This window comes from Epinephelus lanceolatus, chromosome 7, assembly GCF_041903045.1.
Source record: "Epinephelus lanceolatus isolate andai-2023 chromosome 7, ASM4190304v1, whole genome shotgun sequence".
Taxonomy (NCBI): Eukaryota; Metazoa; Chordata; class Actinopteri; order Perciformes; family Serranidae; genus Epinephelus; species Epinephelus lanceolatus.
This window is the reverse complement of record NC_135740.1, coordinates 14,758,420-14,781,553: the sequence shown is the minus strand read 5'-3', so window position 1 is coordinate 14,781,553 and position 23,134 is coordinate 14,758,420. Positions and strand designations below refer to the sequence as shown.

The 23,134-nt window shown below is 41.8% G+C and overlaps 1 protein-coding gene across 1 annotated transcript; it reads left to right on the top strand.

Annotated features, from left to right (window-relative positions):
• The first annotated feature begins 151 nt into the window (after positions 1-151).
• Positions 152-21,803, top strand: rps6kal (ribosomal protein S6 kinase a, like). The gene is made up of 22 exons (XM_033632749.2): positions 152-536; positions 3,115-3,174; positions 3,278-3,394; positions 3,478-3,559; positions 3,677-3,757; positions 7,069-7,148; positions 7,862-7,968; positions 9,601-9,638; positions 9,933-10,075; positions 10,184-10,254; positions 10,380-10,468; positions 10,706-10,770; positions 11,167-11,269; positions 11,453-11,577; positions 12,529-12,651; positions 13,468-13,557; positions 13,649-13,807; positions 13,893-14,054; positions 14,276-14,352; positions 14,627-14,744; positions 15,115-15,255; positions 20,532-21,803. Exons 1-22 carry the CDS (start codon positions 510-512, stop codon positions 20,655-20,657), a joined length of 2,184 nt encoding a protein of 727 aa, XP_033488640.1. The 5' UTR covers positions 152-509; the 3' UTR covers positions 20,658-21,803.
• Positions 21,804-23,134: the final 1,331 nt, after the last annotated feature.

The window sequence follows — 23,134 nt, the reverse complement described above, 5'->3', positions numbered from 1 at the left end:
AATTTTATCCTGCGTCAACCCGTAAATTAAACTCCATGTGACTTGTTTCCAGTCGCCAGCAAATGGTTCATCACCCGGATGCATGGATGTCACACGCAGCATGTCATCCAGCATCAAGACCCCCCCACGCCACCACGTCTTCTCTCCCTCCTCTCTATCTCGAGATCCGTTGCTTTGGTTTGGACGGGGGGAAATCCTTAACTGAATTGCGTCATAAATACGTCAATAAACTCTCATTCACTGACGATCAGGTACCACGATAGCCGCCATATTCGCATCCATGGCAGGGTAGCGGTGCTCTCGGCGAGCGTATGGTCCAGTCATCGGCATCAACTGTTCCCCGCACCGACCCCCCGATCCCATCCCGATAGCGGTGCGCAGCCACACAGCTTGGATCTGATCATCACAGCAGAACAGCCGGACTTCCACAGAGGGGAAGACATGCAACGTGGAGCGGGGGTCTAGGTAGACTAGGATGCCTTAGACTTAGAGAGGAATCCTGGCATAAGATGGAGGTAAACAGCGTTAGTAGTGAGGTGAGTTGATAAATGCGTGCCTTGCGTATTAATTCGCTTAACATTGTTTTCGGCTTGTGCTGTCCCGTTAAGTTAGCTTGCCCTGCGAGCCTGGGTAGAGCTTAAATTCGCGTCACGACCTGCAGCGCACCGTGATGCATGCTAACACGCTAGCTAATGCTAACAGCTGGTTTAGATGTTTATTTTTGTTGCACTGTCCGGATTTGTTACTTTAATAGCTGCTCGCCCGGGCTTTCGCGACCGCTTATTATTTCACACAGAGGACGGACTCTTAACCCAATGACACATGACCTCCTCTTAGCTTTTGTTGTTATTTACACTTCTCCAGAGGAGTTTGCCTCATAGCTAGCTTAGCGCATGTAGCATTAGCATGTAGTTAGCATGCTAGCTGACAGCTTGCAGACTTGAAACTTGAGGACAAGTTTTTATTCAGCCTTCACCGTCTTGTTAACGAGGAGCTGGTAAAGTGTTTTAATGTTTCTGCAGCAAAGACTATTTCAGCAACGTTTAATTTATTTAAAGTTTAGCACTAGCTGGGTTAAATGTGCTCGGACGTCTTCTCAAGTGAGGGCTGGCTTGTCAGCAGCACAAGTGAATTAGTAATGCTGTTATTGGCTTTAACTCCTGGTGTGTAAGCTACTTAATAATAACTCATAATGTGATAAAACTATTCATCTATCCAGCTGATGGTATATTAAGTGCATTAGCAGAGTGAAGTTGTAATTAAACATTACCGCTACATACTCTTTCCACCAGCTCATAACATCAGGGATCTCTTAATGGAATATAAACCCTTGTATTAATTATGGGCTAATTTATCATCTTAAGTTATTAAATGAAACCAGTGATACCTTTTTAAAGACTGTCCTGAATGCTGTGTTGTTACATCTGTGGACAGGTTTGCTTTCACAAGGGCCCCACAATGAGATCTCTTTTTTTCTGAGCAGCAAAGCCAACCTGACATCCTAAACCTTTCCATCTCTGGCATTCTTTGCAGTCTTTAACACCTACAGTCCAAAACTGTTTGTCTGACTGCTGTGACTGTTTTAAAGCCAGCTGAAAGCTATTGCAACATACACTTTTGACCCAGGCCGTTCTTTGTTGAGCTTAACTCCCCTCTTGTGATAGTTTGGTAGACTTCTGCCACAGCATTTGTACTCTTTTTGGCAATCTGTTGAAGGAGCTCAGTTTATGTAGGTGGCATGGTAACATCGAATAATTCATTAATTGTTAAGCCCCAAATACTACTGTGTTTGAAAAAGTCTTTCTGACTCATACAACAAATAAGCATCTTAATCTGCTGTTTGCTGCACATTTGAAAGCTGCCAAGATAACAGCGGCACAAGAGTTAATATTAGGTGTTAATGCACTTTGTATCAGTATACCTTTGAAGATGATATGTAATCAAAGTGCTGCATGCCAGCGGTATCAGTGATTGTGAGATGATATTATGTATGGCTGTCAGACTTCTTTTCAAATGGCTGAAAAAGGCTCGCCTGGTTGTGCTGCAAGTGTAGGCTGCACTCTGTTACAAGCCGTGATGATCCACAGCAAAGGTGGGAGTGAAAATGTATGTGTGAATTATGACACAAGCACTGCCCTGGCTTTTGGCTAGCCTGGATGTTATACTTCAGAGATGCACCAAGGCTTACATTTTGACATTTTTTTCCCGTGTTAGATCTTGCTCCTTTGTGTACATTTTGACTGATCTGAATGTTTATGTTGTTAATGTTATTCTGTAGTGTTAAAATATTGGTTTGTTGGCCTCTGTTCTGTGGATGTACGTGAGTGTATGTTGGTGGCTCCACCCACTGAGTGGGTTTGCGTAGCGCTATGACTCATCCCCCCTCTTCAGAGGCTTGATGGAATTCAACACACAAACACACTGGACTGAATACATCATGCAGGCTGAGCTTCAGCACAGAATTGAAATATGCAGACCTGGTTAATGTTACAGCGGTCAGTTTATTGTCTGATTTACTCGCGGATGCTGAAATATCTGACATTCCTCTGCTGACAATATCACAGTGTATGGCTATTTGAACCAACAAAAGAGAGGCATGAATCAGGCTCCTAAATGTAACTGTGAGTAGAACAAAGCATGTCTATCTGTGGTCTTGGAAAAAAAATAAAAAGCATCTTGCCACTTCCATCAGCCCGAATCCCTAAAAGGGCTAGGACCCCAGTTTGTCCTCAAGAGGGTGACTGCTGACTACAGCCCCAGCAAACATTAGACTCTCAGAGCCAGTCAGACATGTTGTTTTTGCTCTGGCTGGGGATTAAGCTAGAATGCTAATAATGAGGGGCTTTATAGGGACAGGATGAGAGCTGGACAGCTGGACAGGCTTAGAGTATGGACTCCATACTGTTTGACAACAAATAGAGCTCGAGTTGGAAAAGTGAAAGCGCACTGTTATTACATGTGACTCACTGATTTCATCTGTTGAGTCTTCCGTCATACATGTGGGCGTGCAGCAGCTGCACTCATAGTCCTGCTCGGCTGAAAACAAGGATGAACAAGCTTTGTGAAAGTGATTACTGTTGCAGACTCTGATGAAATTATTTGGTTTTGCTGCAGGTCAATGGACATGAGATCATGGACGAGCCCATGGAGGAGGGAGAGTCTTTCTCACACTGTGTAAGTAATGATGGGCTTCAGGTCTTTGGGCATACGTGCGTGTATGTAGGATGTCTGATCTGTAGTTTTGTGTGGCAGTCTCATACTGATTCTGTTTGTGTAGGATGAAGGGACATATAAAGAGATTCCTATCACCCACCATGTGAAAGAGGGCTGTGAGAAAGCTGATCCGTCTCAGTTTGAACTGCTCAAAGTCCTCGGCCAGGGCTCTTTCGGCAAGGTGAGGAAATGCTGCAGACAAATCAAAGGTTTCCATCAGTCTAGCCGTGTTTTTATCTTTCTAAATTTATCCTGCTCTCTCAGGTATTTCTTGTCAGGAAGATCGTGGGTCCAGATGCTGGTCAGTTATATGCAATGAAAGTTCTAAAAAAGGCATCTTTGAAAGGTAATGCAACTTTGTTTTCCATCTGCAAAATACTGCAGCGCAAATCGCCCAGTATGTTCTGTCCTCTGTGTTGAATTTCTCTCTCGCTCACTGTCCCTTCCTGTTTTGTCTCTACAGTCAGGGACAGAGTTCGCACTAAGATGGAAAGAGACATTTTAGTGGAAGTCAATCATCCCTTCATAGTGAAATTGCACTACGGTAAGAGAGTCTTATTTACGTAGTGTGCAAGCATTAAAGAAACACTAGTAGTCGGAAAAAATCGATTAAAGGAAAACTTCATTTCAATCTGGACCCTATTTTCCCATGTTTTTGTGTCTAAGCGACTAATTCATAGCCTGGAAATCCAGACCCAAATCTAGAAAGACTTAGGGTCTGGCTATGAGTAATGCAAATGGTCCAACTTGAGGGGTGGCACCAAGCATGCATTTGAAAATATCACTGCACGCAATTGGTTAACACTACGACCAATCAGAACAATACACGGGGTGATGTATCCAGAGCGCTACCAGCGGAGCTAACTGGTAGATTAGACTCTTGCCGTATCCGGTCGGCAAAACCGCAAAAACATCCTTCTTGCAAAGGAAAGATTCAAGTGCCGTCTTCTGTTCCTCTTTTAGAGAAAAAGCCAAGTCTAACTCGTTCATTGTAGCAGCCAAAGCCGTTTCAAACAACTGGTGTTCATCTGTAGCCATCTCGCAATGTTTACTGACTGATTCTGGACTTCGTTGTTGCAGCGCTGTCGTCATCTGTTTAGCTCGCCTCTGGCCCACCTATATCAGATACACTGATGTGATTGGTGCAGCTCGGCTCCAAGGGCATGGGTAATGAGCATCATTACTGATTGCAAGAGTGACTCGCTGAGCAAATTCAAATTGTGCTCTCGCGAGAACTCTGGATTTCCAGGGTAACTAATTCAAACAACAATTCTTGAAATTGGTCAAGTATTGAGAGAGAGCGCTGCAGCTGGCAGCGGCGAAACAGGCAGCAGTGTAACCACTTGGAGCATGTGCGCACTGTCCAATTATGTCCACTAAAAGAAGTTGTTTTTGCCACTGACAGGATCAGATTGTTATTAAAAGTATCTAACAACATTATGGAAAAGACCCTACAGAGAAATTAAATGTTTTCCCTACCTTTCGCTGGTCTGTTTGTTAGTGTGTGTGGCCTAGTCTCGCTCAAGAAGAAGTGTCGTTCTGAAATCTTTCAAGAGGTGACTTGTTACTGGAAAAACAACAGTGGAAACGTTATTGAGAGTTGGAGAAAGGAGGGCTTGGAAGAGTTTGTTGTGATGGAGCTTAGAACATGTTGCGTCGTGTTATCTTAAATAATTTCAATGTCAGAGCTGAATATTCATCTGATTTCAACAATATGGAAATGTATGAGATCTCAGAACAAGACTTCTTCTTGAGTCAGACTTGGTTTCACACAATAACAAACAGTCCGGATCAGCGAAAGCCAAGAACAAATGTTTAATTTCTCTGTAGGGATCCATAATGTTTCATTGCTCATAAAAATCTGAGCCTGTCAGTGGCAAAAACAAGCACTTTCAGTGGACGTACATTGATGCTGCCAATGTGCCCTAGAGGTCACATTGCAGCCTGTTTTACTGCTGCCAGATGCACTGTTCTTTCTCTCAGTACTGGACCGATTTCAAAAAACATTTTCTCCGTTAGTCACTTAAACACAAGTTTAGGTTCAAAAATACCAAAGTTTCTCTTTTAGTATTGCAATTTTTTTAATCACTGCCTGAATGATTTAAGTTCAGTAGCTTCATTTTAGTCTGCTCTGAGGTGGAGAGAAGTTACAGCTTTTATTGTTGTTATCTGTGAGTAATATCATGACATATCTGGTTCAAGAAGAACAAAGCTGAAGCAAAAAAGCTGAAAATGCCAGATGGTCAGAAATTCGCGGGGACACAACCTGCACCCTCACATTTTAAAGCCAGAATATTGAAATACTTAAGGTTTCACACAATTCAAGGAAAAGCGGATCTTGACATGGCTAAAGCTGCATGCAGACTCTGTCATAGGCAGGTATCATATTGTGGTAATATGACCAACATGAGTGCCCATCTTGCCTGATACCATCCAGAGCTAAATGTAGAATTAGCCAAAAGACCTGCAGCTCGCCAACTGACCCTGGAGGGAACATTGAATGAACTACCTAGCTGTTCAGAGAAAGCAAAATGCATCACAAAGTCAATTGCTCATTTTATCTGCAAAGACCTTCATCCATAGAGTGTGGTAGAAAATACAGATTTTCAAAACATGGTTTATACCTTTGACTGATGGTATGTTATATCATCAAGGAAGTTTTTCTCAGAGACAAGACTTCGCCTGCAATATGAGCATTTGTATATTAGTCACTCACCGGTGCTACCTTGAATTCATGAAGAAAACTTTGTTTTTCCTGCATCCCTCCATAGTGAATGGAGAATCCAAAAAAGGCAAACATGCTTCATGAATTAAAGAACACAGGGGCCACGTTACTACGCAGATTTATCCAGTCGTATGCTCAGTACTTTCCAAACACATGCATTTAAGCTTTAGCATTCTGATTTAAATCACTTCTGTACAAACAGTCTCATGCATGGCTGAGAAGCAAGCTCATACGCAAGTGCAACCTCAGGGCACGCTACTTGTAGGTGAAAGTGTTTTTATGTTGTAACGTTTTAGCTAAAATGCATGTATTTGGGAAGTACTGAGCGTAAGACTAGATACATGAGACAGTGATTATACTGCACAAGGTGTGTGGGAGTTTGTGAATAGATGCTTTGATATAGTTTCACTGTTGTTACAAGTGGCCCCCAATGACTTCAATTCATCAAGAATGTTCACCTTTTTTGGATTCTCTGTTCAACGTGGAGGCATGCGGGACAAACAAAGCTTTCTTCATAATTTCAATGTAATACGTGGTGAGCAATTGATTTATAAATGGTCATTTTGTGGGTGTAGTATCCCTTTAAATCTCCTATGAGGTTAAGTCAGATGTAAAAGAAACACTAAGCAGAGCTGTACAAGTTGCTCCTGACCATACACAACACATGTATGATTCAACTTTTTCCCATGGTCTTGTGTTAACAAGAGTAGTTAAAAATCCCTTATAAATCATACCATTAAATAGCACTACTTAAAGATTGCAATACATAATAACTCATACCCAAGTGTTGTGACAGTATTGAATCTGGAGATAAGCACATTGTCCCAGCCCTAATTTGCAATATCATTTATCAGAATATTTTGAGGGTTATGACATAATTATTGAGCAGAAAATGGTTCCAAATAGTCAAATTTATTATTAGATCTGTTTTTATACACTACATTGCCGTTATTCACATAAAAACAATGATGGAAAACAAAAGGTTCATCATTATCCGTATCATCATCAGTAATGTCATCAAGCTGTTGCTAAGTGAATTATTGTGTTTACTCGTGTCACCCTGACTGTCTCTGTTGAAGTCAGAAACGCGATTAGCTTGCAGGTAATTGACTTGTTTCCTTGTCTCCCAGCCTTTCAGACAGAAGGGAAACTGTATTTAATACTGGACTTTCTCAGGGGAGGGGATGTATTCACTCGCTTATCCAAAGAGGTAAGCTGACGTCCTGTTGCTTTATGTCTCATTATACTTCAAGATTATTTGCAAGTGTTCTGCGTGAAAAGAAAAGTGCATATCATTCGAGTATTAAACAGCCCTTTTTTTGAATCGCTAATGTTTTAAACATGTTTGTTAAATTGAACTACACATGCGGCCACAATGTTCTTCTTAAAAGCCCGAAGGAATTGTGATGCTGACAGCTACAAATGGAACAGGTGCAAATTTAGTATGCAAAAATGTTTAATTTATTTTATAAGAGCACAAGCCCTGCCAAGTCATTTGTCTCCCCTCTTTTCTGTTTGCTTTTTATTCAAATTATGACTTGAATTCCTCATGGAAACGCGTGTGCTTTTCTTGGAATCTTTATTGGCTTTTAGATCATCGGTTGCTTGTCAGTTAGAGGCTTGGATCAGCTCTTTTCAAATGCTTTCAGGGAACTCAGACAATGTGTGATTGTTCTCTTGATAGACCTTGTGTTGAAAGCGTGTCTCAGAACCAAAGCGTTAGCTGCTGGCAATGTCAAATCAACAGCTTGCTGAGTCGTGTAACTTATTTGAAATGTTGATATTGTGACAATAATGCTACTCTGTTTTCTCTGTTTGTGGTTACTGAAGCTTAATATTGAAGTTGTGTCTTTTTTTGTTCTTTGCTGCTGAATTTCTCTCCTCTTCTTAGTTCAGAGAGTAAATTTGTCCAGTTCTTATCAGGTTATGTTTACAGAGGAAGATGTGAAATTCTACCTTGCAGAGCTGGCCCTGGCCCTCGACCACCTGCACAGCCTGGGCATAGTTTACAGAGATCTCAAGCCAGAGAAGTATGAATCCTAGACCTCACCTTCACCTTTGACCCCTCACACTCACACCCCATCGTCATCTCTGAACTCCTTCCAACTGTAGAGACACAAGTACCACTGATGATTATTGATCTATACATATAAACTGTACAGCTCTGGCCATCCACACCTACTCCTTATTATTTTAGAAAGTTCATACATTTGTCAGACATGACTGTGATTAACGTTTAAAATTGAAAATGTTTGTATTATTATTTTTCTGCTGGGTCATTCGCCATGAATATCTTACGGTTCAAAAACAATGCCCAAGATGAGCTTTTGAACTCAGTTCTCAAACAACAGCAACATTGTTGTCCTTATGTCATAAAGAGAACATTATGCATTATGCAGAATTTATATCTTGCCCATATATTGCATGCACCGAACATAGACATTTAATATCATGTGACAAACAGCTGACTACAATTCATAGACCGTTTGGTTGTCATCATTTAAAAGGAGCGATGTCCAGAATTACTCCTCAGTATTGGAGTCAAAGTGGTGGCATCATTCTGTTCTCTTCAGGATGAATGTGTCATAGTGTTTTACAGTAGTTGGCAGGCAGCCTCCCCCATATACAGCCAACCCCCTCATCTATGTTCCACTAGTCATTGCAGCCCATAACTACACTGAACAGATGTTATCACACAGACCTGTACCAGCCAACAGGATGTAACATCGCTTGACTTAAGTCCAGACTTTAGCCTGAGTAGTTTCAGAATCTGTGACTGGATGTTTCCAGTGTTGCTTTGAGTGGAGAACTGTGATCTGTTGTTTCTCATGAATAGCAGTCCATTAAATATGTCCAGAACTTAAAGGGATAGTTCAGATTTTTTGAAGTGGGGTTGTATGGTGCTTATCCATTGTCCATATTTTGGAGAAGCAGGCAGGAGTACTGCCACAGAAGCTAAGCAATGTACTGCTGTGGTCAGGGGCAGCAGCAAGAAGTATTTTAGCCACCTAAAAAGTCAAAATTGGTTTAGATGTGCACTATATTTAGAATATTTTTCTGCTTTACCATGCTGTCAGACAGGCCTTTTTGCTGGGGAGCTAAGCCGCTATATCCATCTGTGCTACTGCTGCCGTGTTGTTCAGATTCACCAAAGTCATTGAGGCAGCGGTAGACCAGTTTTTCCTGTGTTATACAAGGTACAATTACTGTTTTTGTCAATGAAGTCTGGATGCTTTGATGAGAGCACAGATAACAGCTTCATCTACCCGTTGCAAAGAGCTGCCAGCAGCAAGGTGAAGTGGAGAAAACATTATAAATATAGCGTACACATGAACTGATATTGATTTTTTTTTAGGTGACTAAAATACATTTTGCTGCTGCCCCCATGCACAACAGGACATAGCTTAGATTTATTGGCAGTACTCCAGCTTGCGTCTCCTAATTCAGGGTATGCTGACAGTCATCTACTGTAGGCAATACACTTGCTATGGAAGAGTACCTCATACAACCCCACTTCAAAAAATACAAACTGTCACTGTGGGATGAAGAACAAATTTGCAAAAATGTTGTCGACACCAAAGGCATGAGATGACTTAAGTACTGTCATTGTTGTGTTGTTGTTTGAAGCTCATCTCCATGGAAAACCTGTTCTTGTCTTTCAGCATCTTACTTGATGAAGCTGGACACATAAAGTTAACAGGTATGTTTTTGACTTACTGCTAAATAAACATAATGCACATGTAATAACTGACTTTTTTTACTGTAAAAATACAAAAGAGTAATTGAATAGTGTGATCTAGTTAATAGCCTGTGATTAAACTGTTTCATATTAAATGTGTCTGCTAAGAATAGATTCATGACCTCCTTAGGCTGACTTTCCTCAGCAGCTATTTTTATGTTTCTTATGCCATCACCTAAAAGAATAAAAGCTCTGTGTGGTGTTATTACTTGCTGCGACTGTCTTACCATTTTGCTTTACATTGCTGTTGTGCAGACTTTGGCTTGAGTAAAGAGTCAGTAGATGCTGATAAGAAGGCATATTCCTTCTGTGGTACGGTGGAGTATATGGCCCCTGAGGTGGTCAACAGGAGAGGACACACACAAAGTGCGGACTGGTGGTCTCTGGGAGTACTTATGGTACAGAAACTGTCTCTTTTTTGTATTTGCTTTGACGTTTATATGAACTCATTAGGCAAAAAAAATAATGTTGATTTATATTCTGTTTCTCTCATTGTGTGTTTGCAGTTTGAGATGCTAACGGGGACATTACCGTTCCAAGGGAAAGATCGCAATGAGACCATGAACATGATTCTCAAGTGAGTCATTTTGTACAACACTAAAAGTGTGACAGAAGTGAGATAAGTTTGTAAGTACTCATCAGCTGTAGCTTTTCTTTTTGTCCATATTCAGCTATCATTTTCTGCTCTTCTCCCCACTCCAGAGCTAAGTTGGGAATGCCGCAGTTCCTAAGTTTGGAAGCCCAGAGTTTGCTGAGAATGCTGTTTAAACGTAACCCTGCTAACAGACTAGGTAAGGTGCATCGAAGCCGAATGTGTGAGCGCAAACCTGTTACAATGAAAGAAAATGAGGTGTGTTGATCCTCACATTGCGCCACTCGCTTTGCTTGAGCTTGTTAACATTTTGGCATCCACTTAAATCACATGCTGGAAACCCACTGAGAGAAAAATGTGTGAATGTGTTGATCCTCTGAAAACAATAAAAACGAACGTGCCAGGTGAACTGAACCGGAGTGATCTGTGTCTTTAGGGGCCGGACCCGACGGAGTGGAGGAGATCAAACGCCACGCTTTCTTTTCCACCATCGACTGGAATGTGAGCACACACGTCCCTCTCATTTCTCACACACCCACACTGACACACACACACACATGTAACTCTCCAGCTTCTGTTGAGGATTCACACCTAACAAACGGTTGGCTTGGTGAGTTCTGGCCATCAGTCTTGGCCACGCCAACTATGTTTGTGTGTATGTGTGTGTCTGGGCAGAGGGCCAGTTCTCACTGTGTGTGCACTAATAGCCCTGCGTGAGTGTTTAAGAGCCTGCAGGATGCTATTGGCTGGACCGGGATGTAGAGGGATGGGAGCGGGTTAATCTGGGAGGGGTCTTGGCTTCCCTCTCGCATATGTTCACACACTGCAAACAGCCTGTGGTGGGGTTCGGTTTCTAACATGTATGTGTGTTTTCTGTACGGTGTATGCCGTCTGCAGAAGCTGTACAGGAGAGAGCTCCAGCCCCCATTCAAGCCCGCAGCAGGTAAACCAGATGACACGTTCTGCTTTGACCCAGAGTTCACCGCTAAAACGCCTAAAGGTAAATCTACACCTACACACACACACATGCTCCGTTCACATGCTTTTGAGCTTAAAAAACAACAGCCACTCCTGCAGCCATGGAAACTGCAACTGAGTGCTGACTACAAGAAATGACTCCAAAATCTAGTGGGTGTCTGTATGTTCATATGACTATATTATGAATTATCTTTTGTATGTTTAGACTCCCCAGGTATCCCTCCCAGTGCTAACGCCCACCAGCTCTTCAAAGGCTTCAGTTTTGTTGCTCCCACCCCGATGGATGAGAACAAGAGCTCCCCGCTGCTCAGCATACTCCCTATAGTACAGGTGAACACACATTATCTCTACTTTTGCAAATGTCCTCTATCACGAGCTACGCAGGTTAATTATTAGCATATCCACTTATGAACATGAAGGTCATGCAGATACTCTTTATGAAGCTCAGTTTGTGCACTTAAGTTAAAGAATTATTCCATTTAGCTCCAGTAGTGGAGCTGCCATTTTGCAGCACAATACTGACTAGAAGTGTCTACTCTTTGACTTTGGAGCTTTACACAGATTTAATTTTGCCGGCAGCGTACTTACAAAAGCTGGTCAAAGCACAGCTGATTTAACACTTCAGTTAACACATCTGTAACTGTTGCTGAACATTTATCACTGCATTTTAGATGACAAAACTCTGTTGAATACTTTTCTAGAGGTGCTTACACACCAACTACTTTGAGTCAACTTGGCTGCCTTTCTTCAATTTCACAATACTCACTCTGACAGAAAAGTTGACGTCTTTACAAGGAAATTAAATTAGGATAAAAGTGACTGACATGATGGCAGGAACTGCAAAATGTAGCCACAGAACAACAACAGTTATCATTTAATGGTTGTTGTATTCCACTGCAGACCTTCACACACTCACACAGATGGATACTCACACGTTCAGCATGGCTCCGTTTCTGCCCATGACTGTTAATTTGACAGCATTTTGCCATTAAGCGATGTGTGAATATGGAGCTAATACTACAGTGGTGGTAAATCTGCACTGACAGTTTGACTGCTGGTGCTGAATATGTAATAACATTACTACTAAAGTTCCACTCTGGCATATTTGTGAACAGAAGTGTTAAAATGAATGCGGTGGGAGCACACGACATCAGGTTTACGAGTCGGCACATCAAATGTGTAGGCTTGAAGATGTGTGGGAAAGAAGCTGAGGCTGCTTTTGAATTTATTCAGTTAATATTTCAGGATGTAATGAAACAGTTCAAATCTCGTTCTCTCCAGATGCACGGGGGCTCGACCAAGTTCTCCGATCTTTATGAGCTGCAGGAGGACATAGGGGTCGGCTCCTACTCCATTTGTAAACGCTGTGTACACCGAGTCTCTGCCATGGACTATGCTGTGAAGGTAGTATGGTTTTTCTCTTCCTTTTTACTTTTAATCCACTAAGCACCGGTGCTCATTTTCAGTAGCACCATCCGTGCTTTTCATTCACACGTGTACACACAGTTACTCCTGAGAGTTACCCAGTTTAGTTGGCCACTGAACAGCCTCACATGAGCAGTTGGGGGTTAAGCTGCTTTCTCAAAGTCATGTCCACAGTTGCTAATGAAGGATGGGCATGCACTTCTTTCATGGACATCCCCAAGATTTATTTTGCTCCTCCAGAGAGCGGAATCCTGCCTCTGTAACCTTCAGCCCACTGATACATTTTGTGTCATGATCAATATCAATAGTTACATAGAGGTCAACTCCTATAGCCTACCTGTGTAAGTTTTTTTTTATTGAAACAGAAGTCCACTCCTACTGTATTTGTTAGTCAATTTGAAGGCTGTGATTGATCATCTTTGAAAAGCAGTGGTTTTAAACTCCGGGGGAACTAAATGATTAAATTAGATGACTGCAGTGTGAGTTCACAGTTTAATATATTAGTGTCTCTAGGATGTGGCTACATAAAAATAACCTCACAGTGTATAAAACTGCTGAAAATTGAGCATGTCGATTGTGGTTAGTGTTGCCAACAAGCCAGCAGAGGGCAGCACAGCTTCAACAAGTGTAGCCATAATGCAGCACCTTCTTTACACTTATTTAAAGCAGTGCTTTGCTGATTATCTCAGTTTGTTAAATGCTCTTTGTTACACAGTAGAGATTTTTACATTTGACTCATCTGCTACGGTCTGTCATTTGACAATGACTGCTTATGTCTGTGTTTGTGTGTCTCAGATTATAGACAAAAGTAAGAGGGACCCCTCTGAGGAGATTGAAATCCTGATGCGATACGGACAGCATCCCAACATCATCACTCTGAAAGACGTCAGTGACATTTGTGTCGGAGCATTTCGTGACTAGTAAAGTTTTAAGTCTGTCCTCATATTGACAGGTTGTCTCCTTACATGTGTGTCAGGTATATGATGAGGGCAGGTATGTGTACCTGGTGACGGAGCTGATGAAGGGAGGGGAGCTGCTGGACAAGATCCTCAGGCAGAAGTTTTTCTCCGAGAGAGAGGCCAGTGCTGTGCTCTACACCATCACCAAGACTGTTGACTACCTCCACTGCCAAGGGGTGAGGAGACACTTCTGCACATGTATGAGCACAGGTGACAATTTGATATCTTCTCCTGTAATGTTTTTCTTCTCCTCCTCACCAGGTGGTACACCGAGACCTGAAGCCCAGTAACATCCTATATATGGATGACTCGGGAAATCCTGACTCCATCAGGATCTGTGACTTTGGATTCGCTAAGCAGCTTCGAGGAGGCAACGGCCTGCTCCTCACCCCCTGTTACACCGCTAACTTTGTGGCACCAGAGGTGAGATGATGGAACCAAAAGACAGCAAATGTTGGAGGGCATATAAGACTTGAAAACCTCATGGTTTAATTTTCTATATATGGAGAAAGAGATATAGTAGAGGAGAGAGGATGTAAAGTGGACAAAGAATAAAGTGTAGCATGTAAAGCAAGATGTTTTTTTTAAATTCCCATTGTCAATATGAGTCCCTAATGGTTTGTTTTTTCTTTGTGTGGGTCCAGGTACTAATGCGGCAAGGTTATGATGCAGCCTGTGATATATGGAGTCTTGGAGTTCTACTGTATACCATGCTGGCAGGGTAAGACTCACAACTGTTGGATAATTTGGCGTAAATGTGGGAGGGACTTTTATTACTGTCCTCACAATAGGATCATCAGTGCTCTTTGTACTTTGCTTGACAGTTTTCTATACTTACCTTGTTGCAAATTTTGCGACAGTTTCAGATAGCTGTATTCATGATGTGTTTAATCACCACAAAGTGGCAGACAAGTTATGAGGCTAGTATACAATAGAATCTATTAAATGAAATGCCACATGTGCTCTCCTAACATCTGCTTTTTAACCCCCGTCAGGTACACGCCGTTTGCTAATGGGCCAAACGACACACCAGAGGAGATTCTACTCCGGATAGGATCTGGAAAGTTCTCTTTGACGGGTGGCAACTGGGATTCTGTATCAGACACCTCAAAGGTACACACACTGACACTTTGTTGCTTCACGCAGGTGGTGTGTCTTTGAAGCTGATTTTCATTGGTACTGTGACTTTAAAGCATATTTTCAAAGTCTAATATTAATGCTTTTTTTTTCTCTCTTCTCATGTCTGTAAAGCACTTTGTACACTTGGTGCCACATAAACTTAACCTAGCTGTAATGTTTAGATTTGACCCGTAAATGTATCTGTTGTGCTTTATGATTGTGCAAGTAGTGACAAAATATGAGTCAGAGCTGTGTTGTAAAACAGATGAGTGAACAACAGTGACAGCATTTTTGTCTCATCATGGTTGAGACACATTGTGAGTGTATCTATCAATGAAAAAACACACTTGAATTTATGTTCCAGGACCTGCTGTCCCATATGCTCCACGTGGACCCTCACCAGCGATACACAGCAGAGCAGGTTCTAAAGCATTCCTGGATCACCTGCAGAGATACGCTACCGCACTTCCAGCTCACACGCCATGATGCACCACACCTCGTCAAGGTGAGTGTACATATCCTCGTAATTAAAGACACAGGATCAAAAACAAGACCTCCATTATTTGCTACAATTTGGTAGGATTTAAAGGCTTAAGGTGCGTGGGAGTTGGGGTGATACATACATGATGCAACATGTGTTGGCCTTATAATAATAAGGGTAATACCACTCAGTGTTTCTAAACATGGAACCACATCATCTCTCCGAATCAGAAGAGGCTCTGAACTCCTCCATGATGTCATACCTTTGCAGTGCCTCTTGACATATGAAAGTGAACCTGATCCTTGGTGATTCATCCACTTCTTGTCTCATCTATTACTAATGTGAGCTCCAGCAGAGCAGATGCGTCCATCCTTCTATCTCATCTTGACACTTATCCAGGTCAGATGCTTCTTTGAAATTGAACTCATCGGGTCGTATTTTTGACACGTGAAGCCGAGCACACAACAGGTTTGGCACTCAAGTGGCTTAAGTCGTGATAGCGGTGTTGCCTGGCAACTGACAACAAAAAAAGGATGTTCACTTTTCAAAAATGGTGAATCATTTTTTGGTACTTCAACAACAAGTTTAGGAACATTATGACGGATAGGACAATGGGAGTCGATAACAAAACTGACATTAAAAAAAGAAAGGAACTTTAATGGGTACCAGAATCAGAATCAGGCATTGCCATCAGAGAGTGCCATTGCCATGAGGGGGGATCCTGGTCTGCAACGGTGTTTGGGTGGGTGCAGCATGTTAAGTAGGATACACAGCAGAACATTACATTGTAACAAAATTAGCAATGTTATTCATTTCTGATCACAACATTTACATCAAAATGGCGTACAACACAAATCATGAACTGGAAGCAACTGTAAAGTTTCCACATTTTAAGTCATGAGAACCCTTAAAATGATCCTTTTGTGAAGGCACAAAAAGTCACAGTAAAAACAGCACAACAGAGTGGCCTGGTTACCCTTCTTCCCATTAACTCCCCATGTCCAAGCACTCACAACTGAGTATTACTCCATCACCTTGTACAAAGAAAGGTTGTCTGAGCAGGATCCTTAATAAGCGCTTAAGCAGTTGTATTTACAGGCACTGAAATAGCTGAACTCTTCACCCAAACATGCAGAGAGAGGCCAGCCCTCCTGCAAAGAAATCTGAGTCTATCTGTGATCCTGTTCTTTCAGATACAGTCCAAAGCCTGTGATCATGGGCGAAGGTCTGAACAAAGATCAGCAGTAAATTGAGAGCTGTACTTTGTGTCTCAGTTCTCTCTGCAGCACTTTAACAACAGGCAGTCTTAGTCCTTTTACTCTCAGCCCTAAAATCTTCCATCTATGATGCCATCATAGATCTTTCTCAGTGCATGTAATGCAACAGATAAGAAGACAGGGCAGATCTCTGCCTTACTTCTTGCTTTGGTTAAGAATTGTTACAGTTGTCGTGCTAGAACTCCAAAAAAACCTTAATTTCAAGGTAATGATTGGACAAGATCTTGCAAAGGATCTTAACCCCACGCTACAAGTTCATGTAGTGCAATGACCAACCTGTTCGACCTCACTTTTCTGAGGTCTGATGACTGTGAAGACCAACTGCATAAACAAGGTCAGTGTCATGTTTATGGAGCAATTTTATTGCATATGCTGTGACAATGCACATTATCCAAGGATAGTATAACCATGAAGGGATAGATGAGAGCAGCACATCCAGGTACTTTGCCCTTGGTCATGCCCCTGGCCGTCTAATTTGTCTGGCGGTAAATTCAAATTTCGAGGTCTTGGCTAATTTATTAGCATAAAATAAGAATGTGTTTTAGCCATCATCAGCAAAAGTCCTATTGCTTGTCAGGAAAAAGATGTTATTTCATTGCTGATCAACCATTGGTGTTGTTACAAAGAAAAGGATTAAAGAAACAGAAGTTGGTGAATGTCCTTTCAGCCTGCCTCCATCAAAGTGGACAAACAAATGATTTCAATGCAGCCTCAACATTCACTACTTTGACTTTTAACATTATAACTATTGATTTTAACAATATTAACTAACCCGTTATTGAAGCGTTTGCCACAGACTTAGACGAACTGACTGGTCAGATCCCATAGTTTAACATTTTCGTCCTCTCTGCGGATAATCTGAAGCTACAGATCCCTTCTTTGACTGTCCTTTGCTTTTTGGGGAAGTACAGAGAATAATAACGGGGCTGTTTATGCCCCCATGCTAGAAATAGCTGTGGCCAGAGGTATTATGGTTTCAGGTTGTCCATTCATCCATACGTACGTCTGTACATTTGTACATCTGTCATTCTCATGAACATGATATTTCAAGAATGCCTTGAGGGAATTTCTTAAAACTTGGCACAAACGCCCACTTGGACTCTTGGACTTGGATTTTGGTGGTCACAAGTCAGAGTTCAAGGTCACTGTGACCTTGTCTGATCATTCTTGTGAATGTGATATCCCAAGAACACCTTGAGGAAATTTGGCACAAACGTTAACTTGTTCTCAACAATGGACTGATAAGATTAAGGTGGCCAAAGATCAAGGTCACTGTGACCTCACAAAACCAGTTTTTGGCCATAACTCAAGAATTCATACGCAAATTATGACAAAATTTCACACAAATGTCTAATAGAATAAAATGATCAAGTGGTGGCATTTTATATTCAAAACATCAAAGGTCAGCTTCACTGTGACATTATGATGTTCTGCAGAAAACTTTGCCATTACTCACCATTAGAACTCAGGAACAGAAGAGGAAACATTTGGTCAGATACTGAATTGTTGACACTAATCTTGGGTGCCCACCTTGAAACTGTGCTGATTGTATAGATCTTCTGTGCTACCGGGGTAAAGATGTGTGTGAAGCATCCATGTTTTCGTTGACCTGGATGTAAACTTTAAATTCAACTTGACTGGTTCACGGAGGCATACAACTGCGAGGCAGTAATTCTAGTTTTATTGCCGGGCACAGGGCTGGGCAATATTTTGATATTCTATTGATATCACGATATGAGACTAAATATCATTTTAGATTTTTGATATTGTAATACTGTAAGTTTTGTCTTTTCCTTGTTTTATAGGCTGCATTACAGTTAATGATGTAATTTTCTGAACTTACCACACTGTTTTAGCTGTTGTATTATTTAACTTTAACTTTTACTTATGATCATCAGTCAAAAATGTATTTGTGTTAATATTTCGTGAAAGCACCAATAGTCAAACTTAAAAATATAGTCGCAACTTTGATATCTAAGTATTTGGTCAAAAATATCATGATGTTTGATTTTCTTCATATCACCCAGCCCTAGTTTGATGGGCAAAAGACGGAGCAGCAGCTTTTAGGCACCGTGCCAGTAGCGCTTGTTTTGACCCAAAGGGGGCGTGGGTGTTGTGATGTAAGCCAGTTTCCATTAACGCACCTGGTCAGCAACAGTACTCAGTTCAGACATCCAAGCAAAGCTCTATTGATAGATTTCCAGCGTCATTAACACCTTGCCACCAGACGGTACAATTACCGTCAGGTAGGATGGACGGTTCAATAGATTAATGCTGATTGCATTAAATTATACCTTTTGTGCTAGCACGATGGAGACCGTGCTTCATTTTTTCACTCGTCAGTGTGAATTTTGGTGTTGCTGACTGTAAACTCATCATTCTGCTCTTAGTCATGAGTCCCACTGCTGTCACTGATCTATTTTTGTTCCTCTCATCTTGCACACATGATTCAAGGTCTGACCAATAGTTTGTGTAGAGATGCCTTGCTGCACGCCACAGCCATCCTGAGGTGTTATTTGCGTACCTGTGGCGTCTGTGTTAGTTTGAACAAGCTTCTTCTTGAACTCAGTTAGGCACCTTTTCTCAGACTGTTTCACCAGTTTGACTCTTTTCTATCAGCTGTAAACACACTGATGTGTGTAACTGAGGAAGTTGTGATTGCACGAACACATATCATTGTAACTCAGTCTCTTGACCTTGACTGCCGGCACCATGGCCCTCAGTGTTTGCTTGCAATTTTGATGATGTAATATTTGTTCCACTTTCTAAGATGTACCTGCACTTGTTAAAGCCCCGGCTTTAGTGCTGCTCCCATTCTGCACATTTGCAGATGATGACGCATGTCTGATTCATCTCTGGATAAGTGGGTGGCAGTAGATAAACAAACAAGTGTAGTGCAGCGCAAAGTTGAATAAACTGGATGTCAGCATAACTCACTCTGAATCTGAAAAACATGGAAAAATGAATGGATCTGCCTAATTTATTAAGTGGAGAAAAAAATACTTTTTCAAATGAGCTGAGTTGTGGTGGTGAAATGAGCATCACAGTCTTTTGGCTATGTTAAGTACCACAAACTGACTTATGAAAGAATGCAAACGTACAACACACCAGCAGATACACACCTCATAACTGAACTCTTTCAAAGTCATTCAGTCCTTCATTACACTCTTTGAATGAGCACAAATTCAATCATACCAGTGTATGAAACAACCTTTAAAATAATTGAGTGGTTTATAATGTAACTCAATGCAACCACCAACAGCAGCTAGTTCTGGCCACCTGTTAATTAGCTCTCTTCCTGCCAATTTCAACTGTGTCCATTCATTCCATCGGTTCTACTAGCCCCTGGACGACGTCCATTATTGCCGTTACCCTGCCTTTTAGTCTGCGCAAGATTGATGCAACACTATGGAAAAACATCACCAACTGCCATCAGTGAATGTCATCTTATTTGCCCTTAGGCTGATGGTAGTCAACAAGGCGAATACCAGCCAATACCGATGAGTGGCCGATAAATCAGTACATCCCTAGTAATTTTACCTTTCAGAACACGGGAGCTGCTGGTCTACCGCTGCCTCATTCAGTTTGTCTGTGCTATTGTTGGACTCGTTTTGACCATGGATAACAGCGCTGGGCTACCCCATGATTGAATTTGCCACATAGCTTTAGCTACAGTAGCTGTAGCCTATAGCGTATGGGTAGCTGACACATCTAATGCTAATGGTAAGTCAGCAAGTTAACTTGCAGCTATTAGAATGAAATTACTTAACGCAACGTGGATAAAACTTAAACAATTGAACATGATTTCTGCCTGAGTCATGTCAGTTAGGTTTTCATCTGCACTGGTGGTTGTTTACATAGATATAGAAACCATTCTCTTGCTATGAAGAGAGCTCCCATGATCCCACGCTTCTTCACAGCGTCATCAGAGTCTTTTGTTACTGTTTTGATTGAGAGACCCTTAGCGACAGAAATTACAAACTGTGCATTTAAAGCCAAGTGTTTCTTTTTGTTGTTTTCCAGGGAGCCATGGCTGCCACCTATTCAGCACTGAGCCAGAAGACAAGTCAGACGGTGTTGGAGCCTGTGGCAGCGTCCAGTCTAGCCCAGAGACGCAGCATGAAGAAACTCACCTCAACAGACATGTAGTGACTCACACACCGCTTGCCCTCCTGTTTTGACCTCACTCTCAGTTGGACTCTAGTACGCAAACATGCGCACATACACACACACACACACAAACACAGACTGAAGTCCTGGCCAGTCAGACCTACTGTCTCCCTTTTTAATCTATTTATTTGAAACACCCAACATATGCACGCAAACATGCACACCCACACTGGAGTAGGTTGCATTGTGAAGAAGTCAGCTGAAGGGGAAGAGGGGAAACTCACATATCTGTTACTGCTGGGGAGACAGACTTGTATTTATTTCCACAGCTTTCATATGCACTTACCCTCCTCGCCTTTCATTCTCTCTTCCTCGCGTTGGGGAAGAAACGCACCAGCTGATGTTCTCCTTCACTGTGATTGGCTGATTCAAAGCTGCTTCGGTAAACTGTGCCCCACCCCCCCACCCCTTCCACTGCTCTTCATCTGCGCTCTGCCATCCTCCTCCTCCTCAGTTCTCCCTCCTCTTCCCTCGTTTGCTTTTTGCTGTCTTAACTTCTTTTCCTCAAAGTGAAGTAATGGTTTATGTGTGAGAGTGTTGGCAGGATGATATTGACTGAGGGACACTGCAAGACTGTTTCTCCCCTCCCCCCCCCAAAAAAAAAGATATGATTCTGCTTGTGGCAGATTAAAAGGTCCCTCAGGGTCAAGATCATCCGCCAGCACTTTTGTTACATAAATGCATGTGTGGACAGAACCTGTGTTTCTTTTCCCCTGAAATTCACAGTCTGACTCATGTTGCTTTGTGATGCTAACAATGTATCAAAAATAAGCTGCAGATGGACAAAAGATAATGTCTGGAGTTCAAAGGTGAAACATTGTGGTAACGATGAAAGAAATTCTAGTTTGCAAAAAATATATAAATATATATAATGAAGATGTTGAAGATGAAGAGCATGTGGGGGAGCTGTAGGGATTTCTCTGGGGGGGACGGGACGCACCCCGTCGAACCAGAGAGGCTGAATTTAAAAAAAAAAAAGGAAAAAAAAAGAATTTCCATGGATATCTCTTCAAAAAGACATTGTGGAAATTGTATGATATTGTATTTATTTCATTTGATTTTTAAGATTCTATTTTTCTTTCAAGTTCTGTATATATTGACATTAAAGATCATTATTGACATGCATCCAGTGTGATCTGAACTGGTTTGTTCTGTCAAAAACATAAGTGCACTCCAAGCTGCATCCTCTGGAGCTAAAAAATTAAGCCAACACACAAGTGCCAGAAACTGCAGTTACTTTAAATAGCCACTTGAGGCTGGCTCCAGAAAAGAGTCAATCCACATAGACCTCCATGTTAAAGGGGAACTAATGTTTTTTTTCATCCTTGGCCCTGTTTTCTGATCTACTTTTGTCTAAATGATTGATAGGATGTTCAATGTTTGACATTTCTCCAGTACGAAGCTCGGCTGACCTGCCGGCAGCCTGTGAGCGTGCACTATATTAAATAATAGGGCACTCAGACAACGTCAAAATACGTCCACTAAAAGTGCATTTTATTCACACAGATAGGCTGGGATTGTTAATATAATTATCCGACAACATAACGGAAAGGAGAAATGAACGTCTGTGTTTACCTTTAGCTGGATTCGGACATGTTCCTCTGCCTGTTGCTGCTCCATCTCTCTCCTCGTCAGCTCTTCAGTTTCAATGAGTTCTGCGTCCATGTACTCCGTGTTCAAATAAATATGGGCGGTCATCAAATTCAAATGGCTCATCCAGATCCAGTTGGTCAAAATCGAAGAGTTTTCTTCTTTTATTATTCTCTGCTAAAACCATTAAAATGTTGAACTGTGACTTGTTTCAACTAACACAAGTAGATAGGAGTTTAAAATAGCCTGGTTCCAGACCATAGACCGCGCCCACTCAGCTGAGTAGGCTTGCATCTCTGGTCTGGCATACTTCAATGAATTTGCGATTTATCTTGTCCAAACGCTGGACAGACCAATGAACGCCGGGGGTCTAGCGATTAGCCAATCAGCGCCACGCTGATGTCAAGCTGTGCGCCGGTGGGTAACTGGTAAGGATAGCAACAATGGCGACCGCTACAGATCCTACAGACCACATTGACGATGCTATCGAGGTATTTCGCCACTACTCGCGTTAATGGAGGACCAAATTAAGGAAGCTGCTAAACTGGATTTAACGGCAATGCAGCTGGGCGTGCACGACTACGGAGACATTTTAAACGGGCAATGCTCGCTTGTTTTCGGCACCCCCGAGGCATGGATACTAATGACGTCAGATTCTGGGTGAGTCGTTGATCTCTACTGATTGGTTAGGGAAAAAATCAAATTCCCTCCCCCTTGTAAATCACCTTCAATGGAAGCCATGTCAGACTGAAGGTTCTGGGAGCTTCAGTCTGACACTCAGGCTAAGTTTAAAAGTCAGCAAATTGACTCAGTAATGTAAGTTAAAACAGTAATGTCAATTAGCTTACTAACATTAGCCATCATAA